This window comes from Mesocricetus auratus, unplaced genomic scaffold, assembly GCF_017639785.1.
Source record: "Mesocricetus auratus isolate SY011 unplaced genomic scaffold, BCM_Maur_2.0 Super-Scaffold_100011, whole genome shotgun sequence".
Taxonomy (NCBI): Eukaryota; Metazoa; Chordata; class Mammalia; order Rodentia; family Cricetidae; genus Mesocricetus; species Mesocricetus auratus.
The window spans coordinates 13,899,857-13,914,332 of record NW_024429195.1 but is presented as its reverse complement, the minus strand read 5'-3'; the positions used below and the strand labels follow the sequence as shown (position 1 = coordinate 13,914,332).

Genomic DNA, 14,476 nt, shown 5'->3' with positions numbered 1-14,476 from the left:
GACACTTCATCCTATCTTAGTCATTGTTTTATTGCTGTGAAGAGACAACCATCATCAAGATAAGTATTATAAACATTTAAGTGCTAGCAGTTTGTGTGGCAGGCATGGTAGTGAAGTAGGTGAAAACTATCCACTCAGGAGAGGCTCAAAGGCCCATCCCCAGTGATGCATTTCCTTCAGTAAGGCTCTACCTCCTAATCTTTCTCAAATGTACCTCTGATGACTGAGCATTCAAATGTATGTGCTGTTCTTATTTAAACCACCACACACCTATACCAATAAAAATTTGAAAGTTTCTTAGGTAGTTACAATGACTTATTAATATGTTTATGATTCTGTTAACACTTCCTACAGCAAACATGTCTGACAAAGAGTTAAAGAAACTACGTAATAAACAAAGAAGAGCACAAAAGAAAGCCCAGATAGAAGAAGAGAAAAAAAATGCAGAGAAAGAAAAGCAGCAGAGGAATCAGAAAAAGAAAAAGGATGATGATGATGAGGAAATTGGAGGCCCCAAAGAAGAACTTATCCCAGAGAAATTGGCCAAGGTATTTCATGGTCCTGCCTAGCACAGTGAGTGAGTGAGTGAGTGAGTGAGTGAGTGAGTGAGTGAGGCCACGGCAGACTATTGGCACTGAAAATTTTAACTATCTTTCCTTTTTTTTTTTTTTTTTTGGTTTTACGAGACAGAGTTTCTCTGTATTGTTTTGGAGGCTGTCGGTCCAGCCTGGCCTCGAACTCAGAGATCCTCCTGCCTCTGCCTCCCGAGTGCTGGGATTAAACTCATTAAACTCCGCCGCCCGGCCCATCTTTCCTTATTTGTTTGTTTTGTGCAGGGGTGTGTGTATGTGGGGCTGTGCTTATAGAAATTAGAGGACAGTTTGTGGGAGTCAGGCTCGGTGTGTGTGTGTGTGTGTGTGTCCTTATAGAAATTAGAGGACAGCTTGTGGGAGTCAGGCTCGTGCAGGTGTGTGTGTGTGTGTGTGTGTGTGTGTGTGTGTGTGTGTGTGTGTGTCCTTATAGAAATTAGAGGACAGCTTGTGGGAGTCAGGCTCACCTAGGCTGTCTAATCAAGACCTTTTTTGAAAAAAATTTTTTTTGAAAGTCTCCAATTTTTTTTTTAATAAACCAGACTCTGACTGGGCAGTTGACTTGTGAGTTCAAGGCCAGCCTGGTCTACAGAGCAAGCTCCAGTACTGGCTCCAAAGCTTTTAGCATCATTTATCATTTGAAATCTGAAATCATTTTCCTCAATGCCTTATGTAAGATAATCAGGATATGAATGGAACATTTGGAGAATACATGTATCTGCTCTTAGACATAGCAGTAGTGGTATAAGAAAGAGCAATGTGGTTTGATGATCACATGAATATTTGCATGTTTTATTTTGGGTTTTTTTGTTTGTTTTTTATATTTATTTTTTGAGACAGGGTTTCTCTGTGTGGCTTTGGAGGCTGTCCTGGAACTCGCTCTTGTAGACCAGGCTGGTCTTGAACTCACAGAGATCCGCCTGCCTCTGCCTCCCAAGTGTTGGGATTAAACGTGTACGCCACCATTGCCTGACTATTTGCATGTTTTTATAGTATATAACTACTAGGACAACCTGGGATGCAGAGGCAGGCAGATCTCTGTGAGTTTGAGGCCAGCCTGGTTTACAGAGGGAGTTCCAGGACAGCTTCTACAACAATACGGAGAAACCCTGTCTTCAAAAACAAAACAAAACAAACAAACAAAACTACTAGGACAGAAGTGTTTTCTGAGCTCCCTGCACAGCAGAACTGCTAAACCAGGCCTCCTTTAGAAGGTTTTCCTGAGTCTGAGCTGCAGTGTTGTTTTTGTGCCAATATGGTCTAATGATTATTAATAGGTAGGGTTGTAGATTTTCAGAACTAAGTGTTTCTGAGTGCATTGAGAACATAGAAGGAACCCCACTCATAGTTTGTTTCTGACTTCATAGAATTACTGCCTGCTTGGAGCATAAGGACCCCTTTTGGCCTGTGTGTGTGTGTGTGTGTGTGTGTGTGTATCATCTCAAGATATGTGTGACATAAAACAAAACCATTAAATCATCAGTAATTCTATCCATAGAGAAATGGAAATGCTGTAGGTTTAGTACTCAGTCAGCTAAAGATAAATCTGAAGTTGAAAACTTATTTCTTTTGAGCAGTGGCTCACCCTAGCCCATGCTCCTTCCCAAAACTCAAGTGCTAGGATTATAGGCATGAGCCACCATTCCCAGCATATGATCTTCAAGTTACAAATTGCCTTGAATCTTTTTGAGACAGAGATATACTGTATAGCAGTGTATCTTTCTGTCTCCCAGCATAGCAACAAAAAAAGTTTAAATTGTTTCTCCAATTTAGCATGGGGTAGTAGTTTATATTCATGAATTCTTCATGTAGTACTCGTATTTCTTTTTATCTGCTTTCCAAGAGCCTTCAAACTGTAGTATTCTTTCTACGCGAGTAAATCATTTCTTTTAGATTTGCTTTATTTTATGCGTATGTGTATTTTTCTCGTGTGTACGTCTGCACCACAGCAGTGCCTGGTGCCAGCAGAGGTAAGAAGACAGTGTTGGATCCCCAGACCTAGAGTTAACACATGATTGTAAGTCCTCATGTGAGTGCTGGAAACCAAACCTGGGTCTTCTGCACGAATAGCAATTGCTCTGAACTACTGAGCCATCTCTCCAGTTCCTAGTCAAGTACTTTAAAACTGTTCTTCTAGAAGACCAGCACCCAATTTGTGACTTAACTCCACTCCCAGGATACCCACACTCTTCTGGCCTCTCAGGACCCTGCATGCATGCGATGTATAGGAACACATGCAGACAACACCAATATTCCTAGACATAGTAGATTAAAAAAATTATTCAAGAATTCTAGAGTTTAAAATTGTCTTTGTGTAGATTGTGAAATGTTAGAATTTGAATTTGAAAGTGTATTTCTGACCAACTGGTAAGTGCCCCCTCCTTTTTAACTTTTGGCAAATCAAAAACAGGAGTTTAAATCAAGTTCATATTCCTGAAGAATCTGACTTCCTTTTGTATAATGTCTTTTATTTTGTTAGGTTGAGACTCCATTGGAAGAAGCTATTAAGTTTTTAACACCGTTGAAGAATTTGGTGAAGAACAAGATAGAAACTCATCTTTTTGCGTTTGAGATTTACTTTAGGAAAGGTAGGATATTAGGTTACAGTGGCCCTGATATAACTATCACTCCATTTTTTAGAATTAGTGTCACCTACCACTGTTTGCATTTCTTGGCAGATGCCAATATAGATTTCTTGTAGAAATGCATGCTATGCTCACAATGTTGTAGGAAAATACAGTAATATTGTTTGACTTCTTGAAGTACACAGAGCCCAATAGTAGATGTGCATACCTCGAATTAAGTCAGAAATAGTGATCACCTCATGTGTGATTCAAGGAAAGAATTTTAAGATTTTGTGGATAAAAATACTTAATATAAATGTTAAGCTTAGCCGGGCTGTAGTGGTGCATGCCTTTAATCCCAGCATTTTGGAGGCAAAGGCAGGTGGATCTCTGTGAGTTCGAGGGCATCCTGGTCTACAGAGTGAGTTCCAGACAGCCAAGACTGCACAGGGAAACCCTGTCTCAGAAAAAAGAAAGAAAGAATAGAATAGTGGGTGCTGCAGTTAAGCATCAGAGAACTTTTAGCTGTTATGAACTGATAACATAAATGGAAACTAGTCTCTGAGCTGGATCTGTAGTGTTCATGATTGGGAAAGAGAGTGTAGACTAAAAACTCTAGAAAATGCCAGCACTGGTTGGTGTTTGCATTTTTCGAGGGGCCAGAAGAATGGGCTTGTCTTTCACATTTAGAATGCTTGTGTGTAACGTACATATGTACGTATACACATACATACACACACAGTTTCAAAGTATTGAATTTATGTAATAGGTAGTTCATTGGAAAAGTTTATTATGTTAGTATGAATTGAAGTGAAAAGCAGATTATTACTAAGATCAGAATAAGGCTGTTAAATCAATAAGTAGTTGTGGAAGTCACTGGGAAGTTGAGGCAGGAGGAGTGTTGTGGCCCATGAGTTCAAGGCTATCATGAACAATACAGATAGACTGTAATGTAACTTTTATTTTGAAATAGGATGCAAAACAGTATTAATTGAATGTTTAATTGTTGATTAAGACAAGTCCCTGTGTTTCTAGTTAGCCTGGAACTCAGTGTGTAGATCAGGCTAAACTTGAACTTGTCAGCAATCCTCCTACTTTTTCTTCCTCAGTCTGGGATCATGGATGTGTGTCAGTGTGCCCAGCTATTAGTATATTTATATAAATACGTAATACAGAAGTGGCTAAGAAGAAATGGATCAAAAGATAACAATTGTTTCTTGATGGATTTTTTAAGTAGTTAAAGTTAATCTTAACTATATTTTCTATTTTTCACAATTAGAACTTTGAAAATAGGGCTGGAGAGATGGCTCAGAGGTTAGGAGCATTGGCTGATCTTCCAAAGGTTCGGAGTTCAATTCCCAGCAACCACATGGTGGTTCACAGCCATTTGTAATGAGATCTGGCGCCCTCTTCTGGCATGCATTTATACATAATATTTTTTTTTAACTTTGAATATATAGGTTATTTTTTCCTTTTTTAACATTTAACCCCCATTTTGGGGTGGAGCAGGGGTATAAGATTTCACTATGAGCAGTAGCCAGCCTAAAATTCATAGTAGTCCTACTTGCTTTTGCCTCCTGGGTGCTGGATTTTAAAGGGGTGCACCACCATGCCTGGCTAACCCAGTTAGTTTATAAATTATTCTTAGGGGGCCAGCAAGATGGCTCATCAGATACCCCCAAGCTGGATATTTTGAGTTCCAACCCCAGAAACCATTTGGAAAAAGGAGAAAACTGACTCCTACAATTCAGTGACCTACACGAGCACACACAAAATCAGTCAGTCAATACAATTCTTAGTGCAATAGTACAGTGTAGCAACTGCTCCTGTATGTCAGCAGGAGCCACATGAGTTCTAGGCCAGCCAAAACATGTGAGATCCTCGTTTAAAATGTAAATTAGAAAACAAAAGCGTTTCTAGGTGAAACCCTCAGAAACATGGTTAGCATCCAAGGAGAGGGTGTCAGGAGGTCCCCTCTATTTATGCCCTCTCCCTCACTTACTGTAGCCATGCCTGTTGGGGTGTAGCCAAAACTGCAGGTATGTCTCTCCCTAGGTACTCTAAAGTTGCCCTGCTTAAAGGGACAGTGAAGGGCTCTGTTGAATTTGCTTCTTGGCTGTTTTCTAATCTTAAAGGTCACTCAGTATCTTGCACTGGTGTCTCATAGATGATGATTAAAGAGCATGGCAGGAATTTTAATGTTTTCTGAGTTTTGGGGCCATGGGGACGGAATTTTCTCAGAATAACTTAGGTTTTTATACGTTGATATTTGAAACATGATACCAGATTAGGAAAGTCTCTAAGAGGTGACTATCAAGAAGACTCAGTGTAAGTTTCTGTTTAACAGGTGGAGGCCCCGCTGAGACTTGGGACAGGTAAGCAGTGGGATAGGGATAGTGTAGAGCAATTAGAAAATGTAGCCTGGGTAGCTGCATCCAGAGGTGGCAGAGGAGTCTAGAGATGGACAGTCAGATGGAAGGGACTGTGTGTCAGTGAACACCGGAAAGGAGAGAGTTTTTCTAAGGAATGATTAAAGGAAACTAGAAACAAAGTTATGTTTCTCTGTTGATGTGATACTAGTTCATATGTCACAGAATGCTGTGTAAGTTCTTTTTCGTGGAACCACTTGAAGACTGACATATGAGCATAACTGACATGTAGCCAATTAGAAGGAAAGTATTTGCTTCAGAGGTGTTATAGCTCGAATGTGATTGAATCTAAATTCCCTTTTTGTGTTTCTAAGGTCCTTGGCCCTTCCAGGAAGGATAACTTATTTTATCAAATTCTCAAAATATTATTTTTTCTTTTTATAGAAAAGTTTCTTTTGATGCTACAATCAGTAAAGCGGGCATTTGCTATTGATTCTAGTCATCCTTGGCTTCATGAATGCATGATTCGACTCTTTAATTCTGGTAGGTTTTTATTCCCATACTACGTATGTTTGAGTAGTAGCTACGTATGTTTGAGTAGTAGCTGGTATTGATTGTAGGACTGTAGGTCACTAGGTCAGAGATTTTGCTGTTTGTCCAGAGGGTTTGAGTTTGATTTACAGGACCAACATTAGACAAATACCTCTAACTTCAGCTCTGGGCTACTAGTGCCATTTTTAGGCTCCCAGCGACACCTAAAGACATGGCATACACATACATAAGTAAAAGAAAATAGTAGATATTTAAAAAAAAAAACAATCTGGGGGCTGGAGAGGTTAAGAGCACTGACTGCTCTTCCAGAGGTCCTGATTTCAATTCCCAGCAACTATATGGTGGCTCACAACCATCTGTAATGAGATCTGGTGCCCTCTTCTGGCATGCAGCCATACATGCAGACAGCACTGTATACATACTGAATAAATCTTGTTTTGTTTTGTTTTTCTTGACTGGAACCTGTCCTGGAACTCACACGTAGATCAGGCTGGCTTCGAGCTCGCAGAGATCTTCTTGCCTTTGCCTCCCAAGTGCTGGGACTAAAGGTATGAGCCACCCTGCCCAGCCTAAATAAATCTTTAAAAAATAAAAATAAGCCAGACGTTGGTGGTGCACTCCTTTAATCCCAGCACTCGGGAAGCAGAGGCAGGCTGGATCTCTGTGACTTCGATGCCAGCATGGTCTACAGAGTGAGTTCCAGGACAGCCTCCAAAGCAATACAGAGAAACCCTGTCTCGAAAAACCAAAATAAAAAAATTAAATTAAAAAAATGAAAAGAATCTGAACTAAACTCAGTCATTTTAAAGGTATTGCGTATTCAGTTAGCAAAGGCCGTAAATGCTATATAGTGTTGGTATAGAATTGTTTGGTTCGCGTATTTGAGAATCATGTTTGACTCTCTTTCTCTGTTGCTGTAGTGGGGTTGGACCTACACCCCGTACTTGGTAGGCAAAACTTGCTTCTGCTAAATTACAACAAATCTATAAGTAAATTTTGTTACTTTAAAATAATCATCTAAAAAACAGTCATGTGCTTTTTCAGTTGTTTTGACAAGCAGATCAATACATTAATGTCTGTGTATTAGAAACTTAGAATAAACACTGTTTTCAATCTCTTTCCCTCCATCTGGGTTAGAAATGTTAGGGTTACTGATGTGTCTGACTGTATCTGACTTTTTTTTTTTTTTTGGTTTTTTTTGTTTGTTTGTTTGTTTTTTGTTTTTGTTTTTTCGAGCCAGGGCTTCTCTGTGGCTTTGGAGGCTGTCCTGGAACTCGCTTGGTAGTCCAGGCTGGTCTCAAACTCACAGAGATCCGCCTGCCTCTGCCTCCCGAGTGCTGGGATTAAAGGTGTGCGCCACCAACGCACGGCTGTATCTGACTTTTTAACCCAAGGTTCAGGAATTGAGCTCAGGTTCACAAGCTTGTTTGGGAAGTGCTTTTACCTGCTAAGCCATCTCCCTGGACCTTTTTTGCTCTTTTTTACTTTATTTTATTTATTTATTTTTTAGGGGGGCAAGTTCTTTCCACATTGTCATGACTGTCCTAGAACTCAGTGTATAGATCAGGCTGACTTTAAACTCGCCTGCTTCTGCCTACTGAGTGCTGGGATTAAAGACATGAAGGAAAATATACATACTGTTTTCAGAAGTATAATAAGTATGATATTGAATACCAAGAATACCAATTACATAATTGTAGAGCTTTGACATACAGTAGCTTTTCCTTAAGGCATCTTTTAGGTTGCTTCTCGCCCTCTTTCAAATTTAAAGTGAATAGCTCCATCCACAGTTCCTGAAGATAAAGGTTAGTGACGTGGTCATACTACATTTTTGCTTTAAGTAGAAGGCTCCTTGGGTGTAGAGAAGGATGAACTGTTATAAGCTTTATCACAGCATTAAGCTGCTAAGAGTTGTCTTTTTAACTTATTCAACAGTGTGTGAAAGTAAAGACTTGCCTGAAACAGTTAGAACAGTATTAAAACAAGAAATGAATCGTCTTTTTGGAGCAACAAATCCAAAGAATTTTAATGAAACTTTTCTGAAGAGGAATTCTGATTCATTGCCACATAGATTATCAGGTAATTGCTTTATTTGGTCCTTTCAGTTGCCTTCTTGAGCAACTTTAGTACGTTAATGAATTATTGTCGAGGTAAGGTATATATTTTGCTCAAAATGGCAATATGCACTATACTTTTTAGTAGTAGGAAAATAAGCAGCATATAGTTGCTTCTATATTTCAAATATTTGTAAAGCAGAATTATTACAGTAAAATGATAATATGTTTCTGCTGGTTCAGAACATTATAAACAAATTAGTACAGCTGATTTTTGGTGTGGGGGGCTAAGTTCTCACTGTGTTCCCCCTGACTGATCTGAAAGTCATTGTGTAAAGAAGGCTAGCCTCTGATTCACAAAGATCTGACTGCTTCCAAGTTCTGGGAGTAAGCATATGCCATCTCACCCAGAAGTACAACTGAATTAAGTGGGTTTTATCTCCAGTACACACCCACCCCAGGGTGAATTTGTACATATTATAAAACTGTGCAGGTAGAGCTTATGTTCTTCTCATGCTTCCATTATTGTGATTATAAAATTAAATGTGATTTTGATTTCTCATGCTTATGTATTTATCAAACTTGGTAAGCTAAACACCTGAAAACATCTTAGATTTCAGAAAGTTTGAGGCAAAAAGAGTCAGTCTGGGCTTTATTACTGTGCTCTTAAAAGATTGTTGGCGGTGCTGGAGATGGAGAGATGGCTCAGAGGTTAAGAGCACCGACTGCTTTTCCAGAGGTCCTGAGTTCAATTCCCAGCAACCACATGGTGGCTCACAACCATCCGTAATGAGATCTGGTGCCCTCTTCTGGCGTGCAGGCATACATGGAGGCAAGGTGTTGCATTCATAATAAATAAATAAATCTTAGGGAAAAAAAAAAGATTGTTGGCAAACTCTATTAACCCCAGAACTCTGGAGGTGGAGGTGGATGGATCTTGTGCCTGCCTGGTCTATCTACCAAATTTCAGGCCAGAGCTACACAGTGAGCTCTGCCTCAGATAAAACAAAACAAACCTGGCTAACGCCTAGAGCTTTGTAAGCCATTGTAGGAAGATGAATGCAAGCCATCATCTTAAGCCTTTCAGCTCAAGGCTGTTGTTCTTCTCGTTGCCTTTTCCCAAAAGAAATTAGTGAACCATTTGAAAATGATTTACAGTCTCCTTACACCAAGACAGGTATTAGAGTATTTGTATTGCTTCATGTTTTTTGATTATGTTTGGTTTAACTAACATTCTGTTCCATTGGGTGGATCTGTTACGTACCTTATTCCTTTCTGTAACTGTAGACAATCCAATCCTCTTAGGGTGTTATTGTAATAACAGTGTCTCTCTCCCAAGGCTATAACATGTAGCACTGCTTGAGCATGTGTTCTATTTGAAATCAAGATGAGTTGTTGCCAAGACTGTTTAAGGTTCCCAAACTAAGGCACCTCTCCTTTCCCTCCCACTTAGCTGCCAAAATGGTGTATTATTTAGATTCTTCTAGTCAGAAACGAGCAATAGAGCTGGCAACAACACTTGATGGATCCCTCACCAACAGAAACCTTCAGGTAACAGGGTCTACTTATTATTTATTTTAAGTAATCACTCTGTAAGAGAAACTAACTACTCTTTTACTATTCATAAAACGTTTTGACGGGCTATGTATGCATACATGTGTTTGTGTTCTTGTGTACAAGTATGTCAGGTTAGTTGGTACATAGTAAATAGTTTTATGTATATGGCATGAAATAACTTAAAATATGTTATGATAAAATTACATGTACTCAGGCTAGAGAGATGGCTCAGCAGGTAAGAGCACTGGATGTTCTTCCAGGATACCTGGGTTCAATTCCCAGCACCCACATGGTACCGTGTTCTGGCCTGCAGGCATACTTCCAGACAGAACACTGTATATAAATAAATCTTTAGAAGAAGAAGGGGGGAGGAATATTCGCATGTAATGTGAAACAGTTTAAAATGCAGAAACAAATATTGAAGATATTGAAAGAAGTGTGTGTTTGTATGAGAGGGGGAATTCAGAGAGGACCTGTTTTTCTAAACACTTTGTACTGGACGTTTTCTGCTTATTGGGGTTGTTTCTCTGTGCAACAAGGATTGCTATTTTTAAAAAATAGATTTTGCCTCAAACAATACAGAGAAACCTTATCTCAAAAAACAAAATAGATTTCTGTGTCTGAGTGTTTTGCCTGCATGTATGGATATGCACCATATGTATGTTTGTTGTTTTTAATGTTCTGAAGAGGGCTTTGGATCACCTAGAACTCAAGTTAGGGATTGTTGTGAACCACCGTGTGGATGATGAGAACCAAACTTGAGACCTCTGCAAAATCAGTAAGTGCTTTCAAGTGCTGAGCCACCTCTCTAGCCTCAAGGTTCCTTGATTTGAATTTGGAGTTTAATGAAACAGGAGTAGATTTTGTTGCTTGTTAACAGTGGCCCTGGCTGGAACAGAACTCCTGTACATAACATACAACCACGCTGGCCTTGAACTCATAAAGGGCTACCTGCTTCTGCCTCACAAGTGCTGGGGTTAAACATGGGCCACCATGTCCTGGCCAGTATTTGATTTTGCTGGCTCATTGCTTCCCCCAAAAGAAGGAAAGTTAATGTCCTATGTGCTGAGACTGGTGTTGACATTGTAAGTTTAACATTTATATATAGGGCCAAGCTAAGCTGACTTAATGTCATTTCATAAGGTTGTGTACTTGCTCAAAGTAGCCCTGTGCTGGTGGCATATGTCTTTAATCCAAGAGGCAGGTAGATGTCTGAGTTCTTTGAAGTAAGCCTGTTCTACAAAGTGAGTTCCAGGATAGTCAGGGCTATACAGAGAAATCCTTTCTCGAGACCCCCCCCACACACACACACACAAACAGACAACAACAACAAAAAACTATGGTGCTTTTTTAAATGCCTTGTGTGTCTCATCAAATGTACATATACTTGTCTTTGTTTAATTTTGGTATAAACCCTCCATTTCTGAAGAAATGGTTGATTTAATCATTAAAAAGACCATCTTAATAGGACTTATAAACAGGAGGAAATGTTTTTTGTTTTCCTTAAAAATGTCTTATTCTGGGGCTGGAGAGAAGACTCAAGAGTTTAAGAGCACTGGCTGCTCTTCCAGAGGTCTTGAGTTCAATTCCCAGCAACCACTTGGTGGCTCACAACCATCTACAATTCAATCTGGTGCCCTCTTCTGGCATGTAGGCAGAACACTGTGTATGTAATAAATAAATCTTTTTTTTTTTTTTTTTTTTTTGGTTTTTCGAGACAGGGTTTCTCTGTGGCTTTGGAGGGTGTCCTAGAACTCACTTTGTAGACCAGGCTGGCCTGGAACTCACAGAGATCCGCCTGCCTCTGCCTCCCGAGTGTAAATAAATCTTTTTTTTAAAAATTTTTTAATGTCTTATAGTTGAAATGTCTCATTATAAGGCATGTTTTGTGCTGAATTCTAACATGGCCTTTTCTTTTCTTTAGACTTGCATGGAGGTATTGGAAGCCTTGTGTGATGGTAGCCTAGGAGACTGTAAAGAAGCTGCTGAAGCTTATAGAGCAAATTGTCACAAGCTTTTCCCTTATGCTTTGGCTTTCATGCCCCCTGGATATGAAGAGGATATGAAGATCACAGTTAATGGAGATAGTTCTGCAGAACCTGAAGAACTGGCCAATGAAATTTGAACATCATTAAACAGCAAATGGAATGACTTTGGACCATATCTAGTGTATAATATTTTTGTCACGCACCTGCTGCATTGCTCTAACTTACACAGAATGAGAGGAGTAAATGTTCTTGCCTTCAAATAGTCTTTTACGTTTTTTATCCTGCTGAAAACTATATATAAAATATCTAACATTACAGGATATAGGTTCAGTTTCTTAAAAATTAAAAGCTGCTAAAATTGAGGGGTTAAAAAAATTCCATATCCTACCTTCCCTGCCCATGTTTTTAAACTAATTTATAAAATCTGGAGGCTATTACAGCTTAACATAGCAGGTGTGTGGCAGAAATATTACTTTAAATTCGTCTTGTGAGATTTTACTATATCTCAGACAGCATAAATGCTGTTTTAGCACTGGATTCTTTCACTGAGCACAAAGAGTTGTTGGGGCTTTAGCATCTGACTGATTTTGTTACGGGGTTGATTCTTGACCATAGGAAGTATGCAATGTGAATCACTATGTACAGAGCCATCTACAACAGACGTTGTAGAGTCGGGGACACATAGCTACCAAGCAGATTATACGAAACCTAGAAGGTGTTCAGTACGCGTGTTGTGTTTCCAAAATTTGCTGTACATGATCAGTTTGGTGTTCTTGTACCACAGTTTTTAACCGAAGGAACCAGTTGGAACAATCTCAATTTTAACAAAAACTTGAAGAACTAAAATAACAATGCAAACCTTTAGCATTGTTTTGGCCAAACTTGTTAAAACTGTAATGCAAGAACCAAATGCACTGTGATGTGGCACCAACTAATTAGCAAGCATGAATTTTTCACCTGAGAGTGAAAAAAAGAAAATCTACCATGGCGTGAAGTTAAAGAGCAGAACTCCTGACTACCATTCTATGACTGATCAAGAGACTAATAGCTAAAAACCTCAGCAGGCCTTGTTCACGATATGCAGAAAAAAGTGCTGCAGTTTAGATACCTCTGGAACTTTTCCACAGTGTCACAGGTTTGTAATACTTGAAGCCCTTCATTTCTAAGAATATATTTCTTGCTCAGTTGTTTCAGGCAAGCCCAAGACTTTGTAATTTTTAAAGGGCCCAAGATTTTTTTTTCAACAACAGACCAGCTTCTTTTTCCTGCAGTTACAAATGTAATTTCTTTTTTGTTGTCAAACATAAGGTACCAAATATGATGCAATAAATTGTTTTGAAAAACAGTTGTGTGAATATTTCCACTAATCCGAGTTGGGCTTCTGTGGAATACACAGGTGGAAACAGGCTGCAAGCCAGAGGCAATGAATGCACTGTAGAGCTAGCGCAAGTGGAGCTTTCTAACGTGACTAGATGGTGGTGTCAGCGGAGTTCCAGCATGAAGTAGAATGCTGCTCCTTTGTTCAGATTTCACTGAGTGCTAGGATTGTGGCAGGTCCTATGAATGTAATTCATAATCTGATAGGAAAACTAAACACTATTTTGATTGGGAAAATGAGCCTTAAACACGTCAAACCTGTACACTGAGAACTAGCCTCAGGCTCAATATTCTCTTTATGTTTGCAAGGTCTGAGCAATTTAAGTTTAAGTAAAATGAATTAAGTGTATATAAAATTGAACTTTTGTAGTATTTTAGTTATAGATAGTTCATATGCTAAAGGGAATTTTCAGAAGATCAAATTCTTTTATTTCATAGTACATGATCTGCATTCCACATCCCAGTCTAACAGGTTAGTGATGCAAAGATAATTGTAGTCTGAACTCCAGTGCTTTATTTTAACAGGCCCTGTCTCAGGAACATCTTTACAGATGGCAAAAAAAAAAAAAAGTAAACTTAAAAAAATTATCTCCTATGAGTGGCAATTGAGGCTCTTATTCTATTGAAAAAACACTAGTGCCAACTCTGCCACTAATTCAGTGTTGGAGGAGGCACCAGCCATATAGTAGGCTTGTATGTGTAGATTTGTTTAAACTCTACTGTATATCACAATGAAAGCCGTCTATTTGTTTTGACAATGTTCAAACAATGTAGATTGTCTTAGGATGAATACTCAGAAGTACTGAGAACTCTAATGCAGATGCCACCCAAGAGGAGCTAAATTCCTATCATGTATATTGTATTCCAACCCAATTTTACTGGAACTATTGAATAAATCTTTTATTTTCTTTCAGGTTTACTTGATAGTGTATACATTGTCTGGTGTCAAAGGACCTTGACTGGGTTCACCTAAAACATTGTACTGTGCTCTCTGAGTATATCAACTGGATCATTTCACATTGACCCCATCCATATTCAGTTAAAATCAGTGATACTGTGGGGGAAACAGGGTTAGATAAACAAGTTGGAAAAATGCAGTGTGATGTTGTAATCTAAACAAGTGCCTTATGTTTATTGCTAAGAACTGGTGTTATCAACCCTTTAATAAGAAGGGGTTCTCTCGGCCTGTATTAATATAGGAAAGTAAAGATCCTTTTGTTTTTCTTTATATTTACTTATTGTCATTTCTCATTGAAAAGCTAAACTCTGACTAGCTTAGTTTACTTAGCTTTAATTAGATAGTTGAGTCATACATTTTCACTATTTTTTCTGTATTTATTATGCACAACAATAAAATGATCTCTAATAGCATGACTAAAAGTAGTGCCGATGTCACTGGAAAGCTTTCTGGGTCTTATTAGGCCC

General features: G+C 38.8%; 1 protein-coding gene across 1 annotated transcript in view; it reads left to right on the top strand.

The window, feature by feature from the left end:
- The window catches only part of Naa15 (N-alpha-acetyltransferase 15, NatA auxiliary subunit), a 63,609-nt gene extending 49,639 nt beyond the window's left edge, over nt 1–13,970 (top strand). The window contains exons 15-20 of the mRNA XM_040754441.1: nt 355–548; nt 3,070–3,178; nt 5,968–6,066; nt 8,011–8,154; nt 9,583–9,680; nt 11,611–13,970. Of these exons, the coding sequence (XP_040610375.1) occupies nt 355–548; nt 3,070–3,178; nt 5,968–6,066; nt 8,011–8,154; nt 9,583–9,680; nt 11,611–11,811 (845 nt within the window). The 3' untranslated portion in view covers nt 11,812–13,970. The remainder of the gene's footprint in view (nt 1–354; nt 549–3,069; nt 3,179–5,967; nt 6,067–8,010; nt 8,155–9,582; nt 9,681–11,610) is intronic.
- Nucleotides 13,971–14,476: the final 506 nt, after the last annotated feature.